This window comes from Sprattus sprattus (assembly GCF_963457725.1).
Source record: "Sprattus sprattus genome assembly, chromosome: 12".
Classification (NCBI taxonomy): Eukaryota; Metazoa; Chordata; class Actinopteri; order Clupeiformes; family Clupeidae; genus Sprattus; species Sprattus sprattus.
Window position 1 is genome coordinate 20618218 of NC_137910.1, and position 23881 is coordinate 20642098.

General features: G+C 44.2%; 1 protein-coding gene across 1 annotated transcript; it reads left to right on the forward strand.

Moving 5' to 3' along the window:
* Nucleotides 1-2715: 2715 nt before the first annotated feature.
* nid1a (nidogen 1a) lies at nucleotides 2716-22904 on the forward strand. The gene is made up of 20 exons (XM_080848785.1): nucleotides 2716-3019; nucleotides 7171-7473; nucleotides 7821-8047; nucleotides 8442-8749; nucleotides 9077-9217; nucleotides 9366-9617; nucleotides 10229-10429; nucleotides 10701-10934; nucleotides 11038-11175; nucleotides 11891-12019; nucleotides 12433-12576; nucleotides 14233-14352; nucleotides 16343-16570; nucleotides 17016-17182; nucleotides 19024-19150; nucleotides 19356-19527; nucleotides 20074-20231; nucleotides 20553-20676; nucleotides 21419-21531; nucleotides 22287-22904. Exons 1-20 carry the CDS (start codon nucleotides 2816-2818, stop codon nucleotides 22412-22414), a joined length of 3618 nt encoding a protein of 1205 aa, XP_080704911.1. The 5' UTR covers nucleotides 2716-2815; the 3' UTR covers nucleotides 22415-22904.
* Nucleotides 22905-23881: the final 977 nt, after the last annotated feature.

Consider the following 23881-nt stretch of genomic DNA (forward strand, 5'->3'; position numbering starts at 1 on the left):
CATTTAGGAATAGTTGTCGTTGGAAACCATGCATATTCGCTCAATTTATTTGTTGGCAGTATAAGTGAACTGCAGCTGGTAAATTCCATATTGAATTACATTAAATGTACTAATCAGGGAATAAAAAAGCTGCGGCACCCCTGGCCCAGCAGCCATGGTCTCATCTAAGGAGCTGCCTAGCATTCTTAAAAAAATTAAAATCATTCGTGTCCTCAAAGCAGGAGAAGGTTGTGAAACGATCGCAAAGCATTTTTGAGGGAGTGGTTTGTTCAGTTCGTATTAGAACGGTGGAAGTCAAGTTGAGGTCAGGAAGTCCAGGAAAAGTTTTAGAGAGGACAACTCGTAGGATTGTTAGAAAGGCAAATCAGAGCCCCATTTGATTGCAAAAGACCTTAAGGAAGATTTAGCAGACTAGTAGAGGAGTATTGATGCACTGTTCTACTGTGCAGCAACACAAGCACAAATACGACCTTCACAGAAGAGAACCTTTCCCAAACCCACCCCACAAAATTCATCATCAGAAGGTTACAAAGGAAAATCTACACAAGCCTGGTACCTTTTGGAAACAAGTTCTGTGGACTGATGGAATTTCAGATAAAACTTTCTAGCTACAATGAGCAATGGTACATGTTTAGAGAAAATAGGGTTCAGAATTTAATGAAAAGAACAACTGTTTAGCACATGGGTGGATCGATTGTGCTTGGGCCTTGTTTCGCAGCATATGGTATGAGGAACACACTGGTAGCGAGAAGAATCAATTCCATTAAAGGACAGCTATTTCTGGTAGCAAACATCACACTGTCTGTTTAAAAAAATATATATATATATGAAAAGAGGATGGCTTTAACAACATAACTGTGTTCCTCAACACATTTCAAAATCCACAATGGACGACCTAAAGATTTTGCTGTGGCCCTCACATTCCCCCGACCTAAACGTCCTCGAAAATCTAAGGATATATACCCCATAAGAGCAGTAGACGCAAGACGGCCCAAGGAGCTCACAGAAGCCTTTTTTCAAGGAAAAGTCATCTTTTACTCGCTTAGCTCTTCACAGTAACATCAATTCTGACCGGGGTGCCTACACTTTAAAATGCTAATGTATGTGCAAAGCTAGCATTAGCCAGATTTCTTCAAATAAATCTCTGCTCCACCCATTCCCATTTCTGTCCTATCACTTTTGCCTAAATTTGACTAATATCCTGGAAGGTCACTAACAGAATTTGAGTTTCTATTTGCCTCAGGCTATCATGGACATGGAGATGTTTTCCAGGCTGTTCAATGAAACCACTGCTGTCTGGAGTGATCTAGCCACTGTAATGCGGTCCTGGCTGTTAAATGATCCTAATCACAGAAGCCTGTGGGAATGTGTGTCCGCATTGAGATTTGATTTTGATCAGATATTAAGAAAAAAGATATAACAGCCATTCTAATAAACCCAATTATAACAACGTTTTCTTTGAGGAACGGCGGATTTTACTTAGAAGAACTAATACAAAAAAAAAATCTTCTAACATTGCATGTTACACTTTTGGCTTGTTAGTGTTTGTTAGGATTTCCTGCCACAAGATGGCGCAATCTTAAAACCTTTTGACTAAATGACCTACAATAATCAGTAGGCTACAGACCGATATGTAGCCTACACGCAGAAAATATGAAGCAGCTGAAACTATTTAAAAATAGACTTTATCTACTACCCTCAAAATGACTGTCTTTCTAGAAACCGCTTTCCAATTAGGTGTGCAATGGCCCGATATTGTCCTCAGTTTATGAAATATGGTACTGAGTGTGCCAGAAATTCAGGTCATGCTCTGATGACTTTTTGGAGCGCATCCAGGTCCCCAGACACAAGGACAACACCAGTGTTTGTTTAATAGTGGCTCTTTGAAAGACTTGGTGGAGCCTGTCGGCTTTATGCTGCTTGGATTGACCCGAATTATGCATTACATGTTCTAATGCTTGAATAGGTCCAAATAGATGCATAAAGCAAAATATCCACGTCAGACCCGGACAGGGTAACGGGCATGATAGCGGCTCACTTTGGCCCATTTCGGTGCACTGAGCCATGGTAGGGGGAGACAACCAAGCCGTGGGTCAGGAGGCTAAGCGTTTCCTTTCAAAATCCAGTACTGACACGCAAGCAAGAATGCATAGGTTATCGTGTGAATGGGTGACCGTGAGAACGTGCGTAATCTGCTCGTCCTTTAAATCGCTCTATTAGTTTATTGTGAAGAACACTACGCAGAGCGAATGCCGTTGAGTGCGCGAGACACATCTGGCACATCTGGTATATCCATTGGAGCATTGTGAAGTTGCACAGGGGAAGCCAAGGTGGAACTCCTGTTTCCTGTCACAAACAAAATAGCAGGTATATGTCTTAGATATACCTACACAGTCTTAAGCGATGGCTTGCTTTGACTTGACTCATTCCGGCAGGAATACTGAAGGCAGCCTATCTACCATATTTCGCCCTGCTGAGGTTCTTTCATACCATATTCAATATATATCTGACGACGATGCAGACCTGTCCTTCGTTAAGATATTTATTGTTTCTATAAAACAAATATTTTGGGTTGGAATTACTACACGGTGATCAATGCAAGAGAGGATTGTAGTTTGTGTTCGCATTTCTCCGCCCAGTCCAACTCCGCCCTCGCAGTTCTACACCCCTGACAACTTCGTCAAAGTTGTGTCTGCGCTTTACCATAGCCCTGCACCGGGGCGACTCAAGTCGTGAAACGGGCTCCCAATAAGTTACATTACCTGATATTAATTAACATTATCTGGTATTGGAGAACACTTGCGTTGGTCTGAAGATGGGTTGTCATGGGCATAGCTGGCTAACTTGGCTTACGCTGCTGGATTTCTTAATATCTGCTCTAAGTATTAGCCGACTAGAGATGTTCCCTTACGGCCCCAGCGCAGGAGATGAATTGCTAGATTCAGGGAATGATCAAACGCGCGAATTTGCACTGGATCAACCATTGATGTTCTACGATGGAAAGTTCAACAAGATCTACGTAAGTTGGTGTTTTCCAAGATTGTTTTATTAATTGTAGTTTATAGTTCTTTACAGCATGTCAACACTTTCCCACTTATATGCGGAAGACCAGAATGCTTTAGGGTGCATTTTGGGTGCGCAAACTAGAGATTTCGCTGCGCTTAATTGCTCGCTGCCATCACGCTCGTGTTGCATTACATTTGTAATCATTGCGCAACAGTTACCTGTTTCAAACGTGCTATTCCCCGCTCCTTCTTATCATCATCCATCCTTGTCTCCTTTCTTGTCTTGTCTCCTTTCTTGTGTCTTCAGTGGGTGTCTTTTCCCTCTACAGCAGGGGTCTTCAACAGGGGGTCCGCGACCCCCAGGGGGTCCGCGGAGGTACTGCAGGGGGGTCGCGAAATCTTTGGTTGATAAGACAAATTATTTTTAATATTTAAAAAAAAAAAAAAAAAAAAAAAAAAAAATTCAACCATTTTTTTCCCCCACAAATTTAAATGTCTTCCGAATCAGAATTGTATTTATGCCCTTTAAGTTTACATTAACATGAATCCAACATATTGTAGTGAACGTATAAATTGATCGAGAAGACGTTATCTTTCAGTCAAATCGACACATTCAGCTACCCACAGGAGCTCTCTCAAGCTGGGCACCGGTTCACTCACAACACCTTTCATGCAAATACGACAGCACAGGCACTAGCCAATCAGATCGCGTTTCTGCCCAAGTCTAAAGAGCTTGAAGATCAAAAATAAAAGATGGCGGACCAAACGCCATAGCTGGTCTTGTTTGTACCTATAAATTGTTAGTTTGACATTTTTTTGCTTAGATTTTTAAAAAATAAATAAAGAGAAATAGACACTGTACAAGGTCAAAAAACGTTAATTGTAACTGAAAAATAAGTCTGAGAGGATTTGCGAGGTGTATGAGCCCCCTACCTAATGTTAGGATGCTACTACCTACAATCTTAACAACTTGCTAGCGGTGTGATTGACAGGTCAACAAACCAATCTCACTATAACATCTATGTTGTCAACACAACTCCATGCGCCAGACTCCTCCTCGTTCATCCGTTGGATCGTGTCAGTCAGGAGTTATTGAAAAGAAGATACATCTCACTAATGTGGGAGGATGTGTGCCATTGACAGATGCTTGAGGATTCACTGTCCCTTTTTTATGTATGATGAAATAAAAACATATATCTGTGAATTATTTTAATAAGTTGTTATTAATTGATAGCTCAGAGTTGTTTGCAAGATGTATGTTTATAAATGGCAGTGGCATGGCCACCCTGTACCTTTCATGTGGTTAAATGTTAAATTAAATTAAATGTTAAAAAATGTTAAATTAAATTCAATGTTAAAAAATGTTAGGTTAAATTCAATGTTAAAAAATAAAAATGTTAATGAATATGTTAACCTTTGTATTATTTGAATAGCTTAGTATTGAATAAACAATAACAGGGTAGCCATGTTTATTTGGCACTAGGCCCAGTATTACAAACAAAATGTTATGCAATTTATATAGTAGGGGGTCCCTGCTCATCTCGCCATCAGTTTGGGGGTCCCTGGCCTGAAAAACGTTGAAGACCCCTGCTCTACAGTATTGTTTCCTATGGAATATGCATGTCGGGATGTCTTCATGAATTAGAGGGCCTTTGCATTTTAATCTTTAGGTTATCACATTTGTACTGACCTAGTGGTCAAAGTCCTAACAAAGATGTCTTACTGGACCAATGGTTTCACTTAAGGTTCACTACAGTTTAAGAGTCTCTACATTTAACAAAATTCAGTTTGCCGGTCTATGGGTCTGCACAGCTACAGAGGATGTGCAGCCACCCCCTTACACACACACACACATACACACACACACACACACGCACGCCAGCACCCACGCACTCTCACACACACATTCACACTTCACAGCACCTGAACCACCTGTGGAATGACTTTTACAGCATGGCACTTTGTCTGTTCCCCTAATCAGAAACCCAGATGGCTGGTTTAACATGCTGCAGAGGAATTTGGTTCTTGCATGATCCTCTTCAATGTCTTATTTACCTCAATGTCTCTCTCTCTCACACACACACACACACACACACACACACACACACACACACACACACACACACATTCACACTCGCTTTTCTTTTCCACCTGGTTTATATTGTGATGTAATCAATGTGGCGTACGGGATGGTGGGGCCCGTCCAGAGGTTTCAGGGGCCCCAGTGCAATTATGTGAAATGTTTCTGAATGCGGACGGCCCCTCGCCTCCACAGAGTTCAGTCTTTTAACTGATACAGCTAAAGAATATCATGAGCTGCCTTTGGTGTTATCACTAAAACTAAACACTCCTCGCTCCCTTCATCTCCAGGCAAATGTGTTTTTGTCTGTGCAGTGACTTCTAAACATCTTATTGTTGCATATGTTAAATCTTTTTTTTGTTTTATGACCTTGTGCATGTCAGCTCCAGACATTGCAGTTTGCTTAATGGATTTAACATGGGAGAAGTGGCCTTGACAGTTTATTTAGTGTGTTTACTAGTCATTGTGCTAAACAAACAAATGGCTTTACAATGATTTTTTTCCAAAAAAGAAATGCTTTATCCTTCATCTTATTGTGTTCCTGATAACATACAGAGAAAGACTAACTGTGGTTTCTGTATTTCCTATGTTTTCCTGTATTTCCAATAAGAAGAACTTGGCTGTTATTCTTTGCGGTCAGAAGCGTATCAACACATTATTCATATGACATCACGCGCACCAGCTGTGTGAATTCAACTATGTAATGAGTAAAGTGGTTTGTGTGTGTGTGTGTGTCTGTGGTTGTTTAATTCATTAATGAATGAATGCATACATGAACATTTCAGCATTTCAACATTTTTTGTTCTTCTAACCCAATTTATGCCAGTAATGAAAAATCATTGCTTAATTGCATTTGTGCACGGTATTACGCTAGTGTGAACATTTGCAATGTAAGGACCTATTTAGTACTAGCTGTAATACATCTAGTACTGATATACTTGCTACATTTTCATAATGTTTTCAGTGTCTTCGAGCAGACAACTCAAAAATTGAATTTGAGCCATTTAATGTTACCCCTAGAACACCCTGCAACATATTTGAAGTGTGAGAAAGGGGCACTATTACACTACCAATTATGCACACGCTTGGCATGTTGGAGATGAGGGCACCACCTTGGGGCGCGTAACTGTCAGACTGCCACAAACAGCAACATTCAATCACAGTTTTCAATCAGAAAATGTAATTCTTGTTCGTGTTTCTAACAAACTGTATGTAGCCAGAGAGACTCTGGTCCACAGGCAAAGCCCAGCTGAGCTGATTCATCAAACATATTTTGTCACTGAATTGTGCTAGGGGGAATGCGCCTGAACCTGTAAAATCAACACCTGTCAGACTGTCTGTGGCCTGCGGGGCAAAATTAATGCTTTTTGGACGAGACATGAAAGATGGAGAAGCAAGAACAAAGTAAAACAGTTGGATTCTAAAGGAAGAGTTTATTCCCCAAGTCCATTAAGATACCCCTATGAGTATTTTGTTTAAAGCTGTTCTCTGCGTCTGCTGAATGTCATGTCCCTCTCATGGACAACCCTTTGAAGGGAGAATACAAGACAGAGGATTCTTCTTTCATTCAGCTATTCACAGGAAGTGGCCCGGATGATGTGTCTATATTTCACCAATCTACAGGAGAAACAGGAAGCTCCGGCCAGGAATAGAACTGTTTTTGCTTTTGCCAGGAAAAAACTGTCGGGGAGGGGCATTACCTCATACATCTCGTTTGATTGTCTCTGTCCATCTTACATGTAGACATGGCCTTGCCTCTTAACCTGTCTAGCATTGCGTGATGTCTAGGATTGTTCTCCTATTTACGAGTTTGTTCAATTAAATTCAATTCAATTTTATTTATAGAGCGCAAAAAACAATTACATTGTCTCAAGGCACTTTACAGAGCCCAGGGCCTGAGAAGTTCAGAAATGTCAGAATCAGTTAATACTGTGCAGTTCCACACATCGTATTATGCAAATATACTTTGAAAAAGAAGCCATCAACTCAACTTGTGACAACTGCACCCTTAGTGATGTATACCTAGTCTTAGCCTGATATTTTCCTAAACAACTCTGACAGATTGCATTACATGACCCCTTTCAGGTGAACACCAATGGATTCATCGCCACAAGCAAGCCAGCAAAAGAGGCTGAGTACCTGGGCAAGATGCCAGCCAGTTTTGGCATGATCTTAGCCCTGCAGGGAGACCTGGACACCAGCGACGGGGTGGGCAAGGTGTTCTTCCGCCAGGACTTGAGCCCGTCCACACTGCAGCAAGCGGGAGACCACGTGAGCAGGGCTTTCCCAGAGGACGACGAGGTGACCCCCACGCACTCGCTCATCGTCACATGGGTGGATGTGGCAGCACGGGTTCCCGAGACCCGAGGAGATGGTCCACAGAGCAGGGTGAGGTGTATTTCATAATCGGCTTATGAGTGCATGATGATGCCGAACGATGAAAGTCTTATGAACGCATGATGATGCCTAACGTTGAAAGTCTTATGAATGCATGATGATGATGATGATGCCGAACGATGAAAGCCTTATGAATGCATGATGATGATGATGATGCTTAACGATGAAAGCCTTATTGATGCATGATGATGATGATGATGCCTAACGATGAAAGCCTTATGAATGCATGATGATGATGATGCCGAACGATGAAAGCCTTATGAATGCATGATGATGATGATGCCTAACGATGAAAGCCTCATTAATGCATCATGATTTCTCCCCTCCCCAATATGTAGAGGAACACTTTCCAGCTTGTGATTGCATCGGTGGAGTCCGCCTCCTACGCCATCTTGCTGTACCCAAGAGATGGCCTGCAGTACGTCTCCACCCTCTCAGAGGGCAGGAGCTCAGTGATGCATGCCGGCTTCAGTAAGGGGAAGACTGGATCTTCATTCTGGCCGAGACAAGGGCCATATTATCGTGCCACTGAGGACGACGAGGCCTCTGTACAGGCACTTCCAGAGTGAGTGTGGAAGACATTGTTATTGCCAAGAATGGAGATGATATTTTTAGCACTCAAAGCCAGACAGTATACACAGGAAGATTATGGGCCATGACACCTTTTTAGAGAGTGCTGGGGGATTTCTATGGAGCTTCAGCTTATTTCAAGACTTTCATCAGCAAAATAAAAATGTATAACAGTTTTCTTTATAATAATAATAACAAATGACATATAATACATTATATAATATATATATATATATAAATATACAATTATATTGTTAATAGTCAATTGACACTGAACTGTAGAAAAACCACCAGCACTGATCTCAGTTAACCAAACTAAGTCACTTCCCTTAACTGCTCTTGGCTGCTTTTTTGTCCAAACTTTGGAAGTTGTTCTTTGCATCCACCAGGAAGACAAACTCCGGGAAGCGCGGCGTCTGGGTGTACGAGATCGGAACGCACCCCTACTTCACACACGTGGCCCCAGGGGAAGTGACCGACCTGCCACCAGAAGACACGGCAGATGCCGTCTCCATCTACACCAGGCACCAGCAGCAGGCGGTGGAGTATCCCACGTACAACCCCGTCGCGGTGGAGGAGGAGCAGGTCGATCTCTACCACAGCCCTGGCCGGCCCCTGCCCATCCACCCTGTCCAGTACCAACCCCAGCAGCAGACAGATGACCTCTCCGATCTGGAAAGTGATATTCAGGTCAATGGTGAGTCCTGATGAACAACTCATCACTGTTAATTACTCTCAATGCTTTGGCAGGCTTTTCTAAAGTGGTGTGTAGACTCTCCAGCGATGAGTGTTAAACAGGAAGGAATGGAGACGCAGGCTCGAAAAACAGAACACCATATTTAAGGGACCCAGAGCTCTGATACACATACACACACTTTTATTGATTCATATTGAACTGATTGATTTAGTCTCTTGACAATGAATGACATGAAACATGACATGACACACAAAGGGACCAACTGAGTTCAAATCTGAGGGCTTTGTTGTGACCTAAGAATCCCTGTGTCTTGTGAATGTCTGGTAGTGTTTCCCTACAACTCGGACACGTGTGACAGCAACAGACAGAAGTGCTCGCCCTTCGGTGACTGCAAGGACTACGCCAGCGGCTACTGCTGCCATTGCAGGCCCGGCTACTACGGCAACGGCAAGCAGTGTGTGTCTGAAGGTTGGTCAAACATAAACGTCCATCTGACCTCAATTCGACCAGTCACGTAATACTGCAAAGCGCTCAAAGTAAGCTTTCGAGGTTTGTGATGTTCAGTACATGAATTGTTTGTTATGTTATGCTTTGTTATCTTTGTCTTATCCCACAGGAAAACCTCAGCGGATGAATGGGAAACTGCACGGCAGGGTGTACGTGGGCAGCACGCCCCATCCTGTGGAATTTGCCAGCAACGACCTGCACTCGTACGTGGTGTCCAATGACGGACGGGCCTACGTGGCAGTCAGTGCCATCCCCCTGAGTGTGGGCATCTCCCTACAGCCTCTTGCAGGCATCGGAGGCGTGATTGGCTGGGCCTTTGCCCTGGAACAGCCTGGCTACATCAACGGCTTCAACATTGTCGGTAAGACAGGAAATACTTAGTGTAGGGCTTTGTGGAGGGCACTAAAGGCACTGCCCAAATGGAACTGTCGGTAGATGTTTGGTGCCACCCTAGACAATACAAACGTCTGCCGACAGGGACAATGGCTCCGACAATTACTTCAGCATTCTTGGTAAGCCAGGGAATACTTCCTGTAGGGGATATATGGATAGCAGTAGTTATTCCACATAGACAAGACATCATTTGGATGCAATGCATGTGCATTATGAGTTTAGAATGTCCCATTCGCAGAGATCAGTTAGTAGGAGGCATCTGAAAAATGAGCGAAGGAGATGTGAAATACATGTCGGTCGAAAACATCATAAGCAGCCCAGTGGTAAAAAGAGCAAGCCTTTGTAAATGGTGTCTGTTGCTGTGCTCATACCTTTGTTCTTGCTCAAATCAACCAAAGAACCTAATATGAACAACCAAACACTTATTGAATAAACAATTTTCTCCCAAAAAAATGATTTTTTTTTTCGTGTTTTATGACACATTTGTGTGGACACGAGGAGAGAAATTGAGCTTCTGGTGAGGGTTTAGATCAGAGCAAATCTAGACGTTTGTTTCTGAGCTTTCCCGTTTGCACCCAGGTGGAGAGTTCACACGTAAGGCCGAGGTCACGTTCCTGGAGGGCGGCGAGAAGTTGACCATCACTCAGGAGTTCAAAGGCATTGACCAGCATGACCATCTGGTGGTTGACACCCAGCTTGAGGGCAGAGTTCCAGAGTTGCCACAGGGGGCAACCGTGCAAATCGACCCTTACTCAGAGATCTACCAGTACTCCAACAACAGTAAGGGACACTCTGGTTTGTCAAATGCTGAGGCAAATTTGCCAAAGTAGCGTTTTTACAAGAAGCAGAACTGCTGAGGAAACCTGCCCAGAAAAGATATCCCTTGCTTATATGATTCTGTTCCCATTCAAACCTCTATACAGTAGAACACCTTTTTAGCTTGTTGTGCTATACATGAATATCAAGCTGACTGCAGTTTTGTTGAAAATAAGTCAATTCATATTTAGCCTGAGGTGAATTCCTAATCGTCCTCTGTTTAATGGGATATCAGTTGTAACGTCCTCCTCCACGCGTGAGTACGTGGTCAGCTTGGAGGATGGTACCACGCAGACCAGGAAATACCAGTGGAGGGAGACCATCACCTACCAGAGCTGCGCCCATGCCGAGGCCTCCAGGAAGGTGCCCCAAACCCAGATGCTGCGAGTGGAACAGGTGTTTGTCTTGTACGACCCCCAACAGCAGTTGATGCGGTACGCCATGAGCAACAAGATCGGGGACATGAACGGTGAGCTCCACGAATGATTTTACGATCATAATGTGTCTACATCTGCTGTTTCGCTGACGACTTTTTAGTGACGAGGCTGTGGCTTTTTTTTATACACTGTAAGGTGGGGGCGGTGAAGAGAATGCCTGCTTCACCGGAAGACATGGATGTGACACGAACGCCATGTGCCACGCTGGAGAAGGAACCCAGTTCACATGCGAGTGCTCTACAGGCTTCACCGGGGATGGGCGCATCTGTTATGGTACCGTATCTAAACTATTTTCAACTTCTGGGTGATCATGTTTTGGATTAATAACATTATGGCTTTTTATGGGCCGAAAGTAGGCTGTGTTTTTGGTGTCTAATGTCACCACAAGGCCAGTGTGTTGTAGAACTTTGAAGATTATAATCTGCCTCAGTTTCCCTCACCCCTTTAATTGATGAAATCTCTCTCCTTTGGTGACCCACATGTAGTTTTCTCAGGGAAGATTCCTAGTTATCGCCTTCTTTCCTTCCTTCCTGGGGAACTTCACTCACATCAAACATTATGCTTCGGTTACACTCATTGTAAACAGGGTACTGTTCAAGACCCTTCATTTAATAGGCAACTGTGGACCAAACATTTAAGTATTAAATGCGCCTGCCATTTCCTCCTGTGTGTCCTGCACACTTAAAGCCTGTGCTAGTTAGCTCCAGGGTTTTTCCAACTGTTCCCAAGTGAGAGGAAAGAAGAAAAAAATAGGATGTTGGACATGGGGCAGATTTTATCTCAAAAACATCTGTGATTACTAAACCTGATGCTATCCCCTCTTGTGATTCCTGGGAATGGGCTTGTGTAGGAAGTTGGATTTTAACAGATAACCGCCACAGTGCACTTTACTTTGAAAGAGCAGATACCGAGGGATGCTCCTGAATGATCACTGTCAGAGGAAGTGAGATTTGAGAGGTTGTTTACACAACTCTATTCTTTCCTTCAGACATTGATGAATGCAGAGAAACCCAACAGGTCTGCAGCACTCATGCCGTCTGTAACAACCAGCCCGGAACTTTCCGCTGTGAATGTGTTGATGGCTACCAGTTTGCCAGTGATGGGCAGACCTGTGTCGGTATGTGTCTCATATTATGCTAGTTAGAGTGTGTGTGTGTGTGTGTGTGTGTGTGTGTGTGTGTGTGTGTGTGTGTGTGTGTGTGTGTGTGTGTGTGTGTGTGTGAGTGTGTGTGTGTGAAAGTGAGAGAGTGAAGGAGAGAGAGAGAGTGAGATAGACCACATACATGTTTACAAAATGCAAATTAGTCGTAAATGATTTCATGTGACATATTTGGATGTAAAATATCATCTTTGCAAAAAGCTCACCAGACTATGCTTCTGTTCCACATCAGACAAAAGCACCGTAAGTTCCTGCCTTAATTAGCCTCAGGATGTAGCCCATTTCAGCCTATTTGAGCTCTTTGCCCAAAACGTCCCACCAGTAAGGCCACATAGTACGATGAGCTGATCGTGTTTGCTTGATTGTGCCAGAGGGGGACCGCCCAGTGGACCACTGCCAGGCCGGCAGCCATGACTGTGACATCCCGGAGAGGGCACGCTGCAGTTACACCGGGGGCTCGGCCTACGTCTGCTCCTGTCTGCCAGGCTACGTGGGTGACGGCCGCTCCTGTCAGGGTAGGGTGGCAAAGAGAGCGCACACATCCCAAACATCCCAAACCCCCCCTCCCCCACACACACACACAAGTGCTGGAGAAAGTGATGTGAAGTTTGTACTGGAGTCAGTCCGCACACTGTTGTGCACTTATAAATGATAAAGTATAGGAACTCTTTATTTGGATAGTCTGCCTAGAGACTTTACAGATGGTTTGGTGAAAATTCTTTGTAATTGTTCACTGAACAAACCCAATTGCAAACCCTAATATACTGTAACTACATGAATTGTAGTTAACAGAGTTTCAACAGACAGTTTGTTTATTATCCGAGCATCTGTGGATAGTTTATAGGGGACCATCCAAATAAAGCGTGATTCATGAGAAACATAACATTTTTGCTAGCGCCCTTCTTCAGACTTCACCCCCCAGAGAGCCCTAGTTTTTTTGGTATAAAATAGTCTCTAACGTGTGTGTTAGTTTCAGTACCACTTAGGTTGGAGAGATAAGCTATATGGTGTTTTCAACTTTTAAGATGCAATAGGCAGCATTACCTTCAAGGAAAAATATAGTAGACAGGTTTATTCTTTCCAGATATTCTCTTAAATTTTCAGGCACAGTGAAAGTGTCTTTCATTTCCACACAAGAGGTAGACAGTTGGAAACACAAACACACATGACAAACTTCACATGGCATGAAGAACAGATGAATGCACTCAAACACACACACACACACACACACAGACACACACACACACACACAGACACACACACACACACACACACACACACACACACACACACACACACACACACACACACATCATAAGAATGCACAAACAAACACAAAAAAACAAATGTTGTTTTTCACATGTTTTCCTTGAAGATAATAATTAGTATTGTGCCATTTATGTACTTTAAAAAAGCTCTGTCTGGCCTCTACTTCTCACTCTCATGCTCAGCCATGACAGCGTCTGGCTGTCAGGAATACAGCATTGAAATATGTGAGTCGGATCATGAAACAGTGTAGCCCCCAGACAGGAATGTGTGTAGATGGTTGAGCTCGGAGAAAGCAGAGATGATTCACAGATGTGATTTTCCTGCTCTCTCACTATCTCTCTCTCTCTCTCTCTCGCTCACACACACACACACTGTCTCTCTCACACACACACACACACACTCTCTCTCTCTCTCTCACACACACTGTCTCTCTCACGCACATACACACACACACTCTCTCTCTCTCTCACTCTTTCTCTCTCTCTCTCTTTTACAAACACACACACACACACACTGTCTCTCTCCCTCACCCACACACACTATCTCCTTCTTTCTCTCCCTGTCACCCACTCACACACACACCCCTTTCTCTCTCTCTCTCTCTCTTTCACTCTCTCTCTGGCCTTGTATGGCCTCCAGCTCGTGGTCATACACCAGCTGCAGGAGGAACAGTAAGGAGCCCCAGGAGCTCCGTTCACTCATCCACATATGGCCTGCACAAGACCTACACATTAGAACAGGCCTACAGAAGCTCCTGGCAACATATAGGCTACATGAAGACATTATGTTGTCAAGCTGATGGCTGACTACTCTAACGTTTTATCTCTCTTTTTTTCTCCCTCTCTCTGTCTTTCTTTCTCGTTCTCTCCCCTCCCCCCTCTCTCTTTCTTTCTTTATCATAGATATTGATGAATGCCAGCCAGGCAGGTGCCACCCAGATGCCCAGTGTTTCAATACTGATGGATCCTTCTCCTGCCAATGTAGACCGGGTTTCTACGGTGACGGCTTCTACTGTTCCTCCGGTACAGTAGTCTGAATATCTTACCAGCGCACATCACCATCATGTTAAACTCTGCCTCCATTCCTTAGATCAAGAATATATGTACCCATTTCTAATATTTTGTTTCTGTATCATTCTATTTGAATAGGTAAGATAATGGGTCAAAACAGTACTATGAAATTATCCGCTAGTGGGGAAGCAAGCTACCATGTGTCACGTATTGGTAATGTGCTGGTACCGTTTATTTTCAGTGTGCCTTTGTTTATTTTCCTGTTAGATTAATTTGAGCCAAAAAAAATCATTCCGGCCCTTTCTGGATTGCAGTTCTTAGCTAAACGCTGCTCGGTGCCAGCTGGAACATGTCTTTGTGTCCAGGAATGTTGGATCACAAGGAGGGAATTTATACGTCCTAGGTGACAGTGTGGTTTGCATGCCTCTTCCATTACAAATATTGTCTTATTGCAGCGCTGCTTTGTCAACAGTCGCAGGTGGTCTCCCGCCCTGACCCCAAGCAGGACTCGCAGTATTATATAACATCAACTCAACAACATATTTATCACTGGGGCAACATGAGCCTATTACCACTCCCCTGCGTCCTTGTTCCACGACCCCAATTAAGTGAATGGGGTGGATTAGGATCGATTTTTGGATGTCTTACTGGTGCAGCAGTCTATAGGTTGTGCTGCTTTGTAAAGTAATCCCTGTTAATCTGACCCCCGATTGTGTACGAGTGTTTGGCAACTAGTGGAGGTAACTGCACTCTAACCAATCTGACACTGTGCCAGGACAGACATTCCTTTAAAGGCTGTTTTCATCATCATCTTACAACAAGTCAGTAACTGGAGGTTTTTAAGCAATATGAATCCCCAATGCTCTTTATTTTAAAGCCATCGGCATCAACAATACCACCTGTGTATGTTGAAATATTTCTGAATTAGTGGTTGTTGCTTGCTAGTTTATACGTGCCAGTCACTTGCATTCAAACATTAGAATCACCGTGCACTGCTGGAACTAATTATCTTTGCACGAAGTGAGTTCACTCAAGTAATTCATGACCAAATGCATATTTGTCTTACACTCCAGGTTGAGACTTACAATTTGATGTCTCTCTTACAGTGTTTGAAGTGGCTTCCTTCAGCTTCATTCTTGCCGTGCACGCAAGAGATAACTAGCCATGTAGGAATCTTTCCAGTGTGGCTTTAAAGGTCACTGTTGTCTTCTTGTCCCGCGCGTTTTGGCTGACACCATAACATCTCAGCCCCTCCTGTAGCCCTTACACAGTCTGCTGGCACAAACCTGGCCAGGGTGGCATTGGTTTGGCTTGTGGTTGTGATGTTCCAGAGTGGGAAGGCTGAAGTGTGTGTGTGTCTGTCTGTGTGTGTGTGTGTTTGTGTGTGTGTGTGTGTGTGTGTGTGTGTGTGTGTGTGTGTGTGTGTGTGTTCAGGCTTTTGTTGTGCTCTAATGATTTGGCTGCAGAGTCTCTCCCCGAGGAGGCAGTGCAATGGGATGGGGTGGAGGAGGGAGAGGAGGAGGAGGGGGGACTTTGGTTAGCACACTCTCCAGATGTATTCCCTGTGGGTCTGTCTTACTCACAGAACACGCCACCAGCAGATGATTATCTCGGCTGAGGTGATGTGGAGAACTCACAGCACTTTGTTTCAGATTAAAAACTATGCAGATTTTCACAGAATGCTGAAGAACTTTCCAGATCATGGGGAGTTTTTTTGGCTTACCCCCACCCCCCCACCCCTCTTCCTGTGAAATGCCCCTTATCTGTTCTCCATGCCATGTGAAGTTTGTCATGTATGTGTGTTTGTATTTGCATTCTTATGTGTGACTCGTGTGTGTGTGTGTGTGTGTTTGTGTTTGTGTGTGTGCATTCATCTGTTCTCCATACCATGTGAAGTTTGTCATGTGTTTTTGTGCTAGTGTTTGTGTTTTCATTTTTATGCCTGTTTTGTGTGTGTGTGTGTTTTTGTGTGTGTGTGTGTGTGTGTGTGTGTGTCCCTCAGAGCGAGAGAAGACCCGCTGCGAGACTCACAGAGAAAGTGCCCTCGGCGCCACTGGGCAAGGCCCGAGAGGCCCTCGCCCCCTTCCGGGGCAGTACGTGCCCTCCTGCGATGTGGAGGGCAACTACGAGTCCATGCAGTGCCACGGCAGCATCGGCCAGTGTTGGTGCGTGGACTCCAACGGCCTTGAAATCTCTGGCACCCGCACCGGTCCTGGAAATGCTCCAACCTGTAAGGGAATAACTACACTCACACTACACTGCTCTGTTTCTCTTTTGTGGCCTGCAGGCTAAACTGCTGATGATAATTTTGATTATTCATTAAAGGTGTAGTCCGGTGTTCTAGACAAAAACACTTCTTGTCAGATTCAGTGAATTACTCCTCATGGGCCTCTAGCTGTCCGTTCTGTGTGTGTGCGCTCAAAACAACTCTGGGGTTTGTACACAGTCCTGGCTCTGTAAATGGGAAATAAAGTGGCTTGCACTGAGCCAGACATTGTTTCAGCCCATCAAGATGTTGCTTCAGGAGCACAGATGGGAAGGCTGTAATCCGATTTGCTGTTGAGCTCAAATATTAGCAGCTTTTTGTCACAATCGCAGACTGTGCCTTGAAGTTATACTGAATATTGTGCTTGATTTACCATCACATGCTTATAGTTGTCTCCTGACTTGTGCAGGTGATGGAGGGACTGGACCCCCGGTGAGGCCCACCCCCAGGCCGGACGTCTATCCTCTCCCTGCCGGCACCAACCTGCTGTTCACCCAGAGCGGAAGGATCGAGTACGTCCCCCTGGAGGGCTACAGCATGAAGAAGAGCGAGGCGAAGACAGCGCTACACCTCCCAGTAAGCACATAGGGCCCCGGGCTGGTGAATCTTGGGTAAACCAAAAAGAACTGGCCCTCTGTCAACTGGCATAGACACTTCTCATATGCTAGTAGATTGGTTTGTGGCAGTAGTTTGGGATTGGCTATTAACTTGATCCAGTTTGTACATTGCCATTCAAGCACAGAGACGTCTGAATTCTTCTGAAGTAACCTTTTCATTTTGCAGTCTGGGAATAGAGATGGTCTTGCAAGCGCCAACCTCTTGCTGTTTCTCCTGTCTACTAGCTGGGCATTATCAGACTAGTACCCTCACATCCCAGTTCAATGCTCCTGAGCTTGCGCAGGTCACCACAGCTCAGGCCGTCTGAGGTCTTTTAAACAAAACACTGATGTCCGTGTTAAGAGGCCCTAATGCCATAGCGCTTTTGCCTGTGTTTGTCTCCTCAGACAGAAAATATGTAAAGCATGTAAACTAACCAACAAAAGATCACAGATTGTCTCAACCACATAGGGACATTTAGTCATGACATCCTCTTGTGGCTTTTCGTGAGGGCCTCAAGCTGTTTCTTCATCCAGTGTGTGCACTGATGCTGTGGCGTTCTGCTGGGAATGAATGAGACACAACCAGGGATGTCGGGTTTGTACGTTGCTCAACAATGTGTTTTCTCAAACAGTATTTCATCTGGAGGAAATACTTGGAAACGAGTGCTTTTCTAGACGTTGTTTACTCCCGCTGTCCGAGCCGTTGCATTGTAGCTGGGGAGGCTCGTACTCGGAACCCTTACCATAGACCAGCATTGTTTTAGGAGGGCCTCATGACTTGGCTGCTGTGCTGACCTTTGGAAAAGAGAAATATTTGACCACGAATGATCTCTGAGAAGATGTCCTCGACTGAACTGTTTGAACAGGATAGTTGTGACAGGAATGAGGTTATTGCACTGTAGTGTGGGAGTCAATTGGTCGGGATAACACTGCTGGAATGTACAGAAGGGCTGATTGGAGTGGATAGTAATATCTTCATACACGTTGAGCTTTCCATGCTGGCTGGGGGGGGGATCTCAACATCTGGAGTCACATTGTGAATGTAAGCTGGGGAATAGGCAGTGCTTGGCAGTGTTGTCTCTTCTATGTTAAAAATGTTAAACTGCAAAACCTGTCTTCAGTTTTTAGATCCCGTTTAATTTTACTGAGGTATATACTTACAAAAACATTTGATTCTGAACATATAACCGTGGGCCGACTGTTATTACATTGAAGGCATTTAATTTATATGGAAGAGTTTTTTCGCTTTCATGCCTCAGCCTTGATTCAGAAAGAAAACTGGATTTTCAAGCATGTTCCTCATCTGATTGTTTCACCAGTGTAAGGCCATGGCTTCCCTTTCCCAAGCACAGGAGAGAGCGACTCAGTCATCCAGCTTATTGTTTCTCATATCCTCCGTTGGCCTGGTCCTCATTACGGCCACATGTCGACATTTACACTAATAGTTAACATAAGTTTGACCTGACTGAGATGAGAAAACAAGCTCAGTCTTTTCAACAGAGCGCTCTGTGTTATTGATGCCTGAGGAGGATCTGAGAGTTTCACGCTTGGTGCTGTGTTTGTGGTTTGGCGTTTGTTTACCTAGGGTTCAAGACGTGAACAGAGCAGTGATCAGCATGTGAAACCTCCAAATCTCCAGGGGGTTGGCTAAATTGTTATCCCAGAAATGTAAAGAAACTTCACAGTTTGTTTTTCACGTGTAGGAGAAAGTGGTGGTTGGGGTGGCATACTACCAAATTCCAAATATCCAGGGGATGGCTCAATGGTTACCACAGAAACCTGAGCAAACTTCAGTTTTTTTTCCGCTACCACTTATAGGAGAAGGTGGTGGTCGGGGTGGCATATGACTGTATGGAGAAGATGGTGTACTGGACGGATATCACCACCCCCACCATCAGCAAGGCCAGCGTGCAGGGGGGTGACGCCATCCCCGTTATAACAACAGGTTGGTGATGAATCAAAACGTGCCAGCGCAGCAACGGTGACAAATACCATCGTTTCATACAGAAAACCCTCTTCTTATTTATTCTCACTTGCTGTTGCTGTAAAGCAAGGACAAAATGTGCCACTGGGAAAAACAAGAGGCAAAAATGTTTTGTTGTTTTGTTTTGTTGTTGTTAACAAATGTTTGTCTGTTGTTTACTGACTAGATCTGGGAAGCCCTGAGGGCATTGCCATAGACCACATGTCTCGGACCATGTTCTGGACGGACTCTATGAAAGACCGCATCGAGGTAGCCTCGCTGGACGGAACCCAACGTCGCGTGCTCATTGACACGGACCTGGTTAACCCCCGAGCCATCATCGTTGATCCTTTGAAGGGGTACGTGTGTCGTCCAGCTTCTCTCTGTTTCAGGCCATGTTGGAGGATTAACCGTACACGGGGGGTTGTAGGCCTATAATAAAAAATGAGTTGTTCAGAGAAGGGTGGAACGGTCAGCAAGTGCTTTCACAACACATATCATCCCGCAGATCATAGTGTAAACACTGCTCTGCACACTTGTGAGCTCAAGCCAAAGTTGTACTGCAGATGACTCAAGATATTGCATGGAAAAATGTTGATGTTGGGAAATTTGAAACAATGTTGGACAGCACTCCAAAGGGTATAAAATGCCTGGATGCTGTTTAAAGTCCGACTTACACAGTGGTAAGCTAAACTCTTTGCGCAATCGTATAATCGTTAAAAATACACATATCGGTCTCTTGGTTTGGTGACAACTACAGCTTTGGGTTAAAACATACCCATACTCTTACCTAACAAGTCCCTCTTCATAGATACATATGATTAACGTCTGTCAAATTACTATTCTGAAGATAAATGTGGCTCATTGTGAAGCCAAGTACTAATATTTTGTCTCGTGTCTTTCAGATTCCTCTACTGGTGTGACTGGAACAGGGAGGCCCCTAAGATCGAGGCCGCTCACATGGATGGCACCAACCGAAGGCTGCTGGCCAAGGAAGGCCTGAGCCTGCCCAACGGCTTGACCTATGACCCGCAGACCTCTCTCCTCTGCTGGGCCGATGCCGGTGAGATCCTCTCTCTCTCTCTCTCTTTCTTTCTCTCTGTGGGGCACTACATAAAGGGCACCCCCGGGAGACAGTGAAACACCATGTCAAAATCACAGCTGTTAGGCCTCTTAGGAAAGACAAACACAAACCAAGCTAAGGTCACCGCTTTCGGACCAGAAGCCTTCCCATCATGAACTCAGGGTGTGCTCCTCATAAATACTCTTGGGCTCGTAAAAATCTCACAAAGGGTAAAGCGCTTCATTAAATAGAGTTTAACCATGAACAGATTGAAGTATGCAAGCAGAGTAATGACGTGTCTTTGTGTGTTTTTGGGCACAGGGACCCACAAGGTGGAGTGCATGGACCCGTCACAGAATGATCGCAGAAGCGTGACAGAGGCCATTCAGTACCCGTTTGGCCTCACAGCGTATGGGAAGAACCTCTACTACACCGACTGGACAAGGTGAGCTGCCAGAGGTTTCTCGAACTTCAACGACTTTGGGCAAGAGCAAGACAAGAAAAAACAAAAAAAAGGCGTTCCTCTCTCCTGATTTACAGAGGCCGCTTTCCAAAGTGTTACAGCTTGATCTGCTGCGCCCAGCATGCAACATGCAGAGTCGGGATCTGTTGAGGTGTCAGTTTTTGGGCGGAAAAGAGAGGGGTCAAAGTTCAAATGACTCTGTGTCAGACATCAACGGCCCTCTGTTCGCCTGGAGCCTTGATGTTTTTGAGTGCGGGGGCAGGCGTGCGAGGACTCCCGTGTGCTTTCTCAAGAGTAGTTCAGCGCTGGGCTTGTTTGCCATCCAGAACAGAGAGGGGGAGGTCAAGGAGCCTGCTCAAGCGATAAATGGTGGCAGCTGCTTGCAATTTCTCAGCTGTTTGGTTGTCTGTGAAAGGCAGGTACTGGGCCTCCCTCTCTCTTTTTCCCTTTCTCTTTCTCTCTCTCTCTCCCCCGGGATCTGCCTGTGTTTTTTGGAAGGTGTTGGGTTGTCGTGCTCAGTAGGTCTGGAGCCAAAGCAAATGTGTTTGGAATGAATCTAGACATACCCTGCAACCTCCTTGATCCTCTTGTGTTCATCACAAATGTCTATGTCTTGCTTCTTCCGTTCAACATCTTGAATGTGATTGATGTGGTGTGTTTATGTCTGAAACTGTATAAAAATTGCGAAACCAAGGTTTACATTCTGTTTGTGTGTTTGTGACAGGAATGCTGTAATCGCAGTGGATCGCCAAACAGGAAGGGAAGTCGAGGAGTTCCATCCCCAGAAAAAGTCTCGACTATACGGGATCACAGCTGCCCTTGCCCAGTGCCCCTCTGGTAAAATACCTGTGTTTCCTGACCCTATTTATCTTACATGAGATGGCCTTCGTCCTACAGCGCACTGGCTCTGTGGCGGGTAACATTCCCACAGTTGATGCAATCCTGACACGGTATGCAAAAACAGCACATGTTTGTGTAAAATGCCCACAAGACTGATGGTAATGGAAACCCCTTTCCTCTCACGCCGTGGCTTTACTCTGAGGACCCAGTTCTTAGAATTCTTTCAAGCCTCACTGTGAGGGGCTGCTGTTGGGGAAAGCAAGTCTGGTGTACGTCGTATCCCAAGTGACTTCCAGCAGTCAGTCAAACAAACCCTTTAGCACTCTAACATTAGTGTAGCCACACAGGAGTCCATTTCTGGCCCATGTTTTTTTTTGTGCCCGGGATAGTTTTGACTTACTTAAGTGTTGAAGGGACAGTGGTTACAGACCCTGTCCTCACAGAATCTGGTCTAGTGGCAGGACATTGTCAGAGAGTAGCAAGGATGAGACCTTTCCTGGCCATTTGTGTTTGGGACTCACTTTTAAAATCAGCCAAGTGAAATGCTTTGCCTAAGTGAATGACTCAGATGATCACATGACATCACATGATTTCTGAAATTGACTTCCAAGTTTTAAAAGCAATTTTGTGGAACACCATGCTGTTGAAAAAAAGCATATATGGTCTGGGTATTAAGTTAAAAAGGATATACTTTTTTCTTTGTCTTGTTGGCATAGCTGTCAAGTTAATGCATACTGTTGCTCTTTCACCAGGACAAAATTACTGCTCAGTCAACAATGGAGGCTGCACACACTTGTGTTTGGCGACACCTGGTGGCCGCTCATGCAAGTGTCCGGACAATGCCGTAGGAGTGAGCTGTGTAGAAAGTGAAGGGAGGTAGGCCTACTGAAGTCGAAAAGAAGGTAGAGAAAAGACCAGTGGAAATACACTCAGCAGCACACCTATTACCATCCATCATCTGAAGCTCAGAAAGTTACCACTGTACATGGTGTCTCATTTCTCAACAAGCCACTGAATCATGCGCTCAAACTGCTGTGTGTTCAAATTTATTTTATATACGTAGCCTGTCACAATCTTTCCTGTTTTCAAACAGTGGTTATGTTTATTTCTAAATCATATGAATATTTCACTGATAATATTTGTACATAAGCCCATATCCTAAATATATTATTGTTATATGGTGCTGTTACATGGAAGTTTAGAGGAATAAGAGAAATGACAACTGTGAAGGTTAGCCTATTTCATTGGCTCTGTGACCCTTTACACACAGACCCATATCATCCTATGGGGCAACACTGAAATAAAGAACCATTTTGTACTGATGTTCATTGAAGCAATAATCTTTTTAAACAGCTGCATTTAGAGAGATGTTCACCTTGTACAGCTGTGCAATAAAGGTTTTTGGCTATTTTCTAGAAAGGATTCATTGTTTGTTTGTGTTTTGACCAGATAGATGCATAACGTCTGAACTCACTCTAGTTAAAGTTAAAGTCAAAGTCAAAGTGTTTTATTTGTCACATGCACCAAATACCTTAGCATCATCAGAGCAGTGAAATTCTTGTGACCTGGCAGGCAACATCTACGCAGTAGAAGGGCATAAAGTCTAAAGTATCCTGTGCTGACATGTGGTATACACTGGCTTCACCAGTGGATGGTTAACAACGCTGAAATGCTTAAAAAGAAGCTCAGCCTCTTCAGTTAGTAAGTGTCAGGATTACTGCTCTGCTACCACGTACTCAGTTATTTGGACAATAGGGCTCATTAAATGGTGACCTAAAAAAGAAGATCGAACTGGGATAAAAGTGCGTGAAGATCTGACATGTTGTGTTCACTGCAATTGTTTTACATTAGTCAGGGCCAGGAAAAGGTAAACAAGTGCTGCCCTGAAACAGATAAATTAACTTTTTAAATGATGCGTCCAGCAGAATAACACAGCTTGTATGAAGCAATGGCCTGTTCCGCGGTCATATTTCAACTGCAATTTATATTTGAACCACTTGATGTCGCTGTTTACATGTGTATTGCATGAGACGTCTCGTGTCGGCTGAGCAGAGGCAAGAAGCGTGTTCTCATTTGACATTAAGGTCTGGATAAATGTGTAGGTTAGATCACAAACCTGCATATAAAATGGATTAACGTGTGAACAGTTTTTTTTCCCCCAATGTCAAGTTCTTAACTCTATTGCAGACTAATTCTATGAAACGTACATGCACATCAACATGTTTATCCCTATGCAGTCCAGACCACAAAGATAACAAGCATATGATTGATATAGATTATGGTCCAAATTGGCAGCTTTAGTTAAAGAAATTACCTTGGCATGCCCTTCTCGGTTGGTCTGACAAAG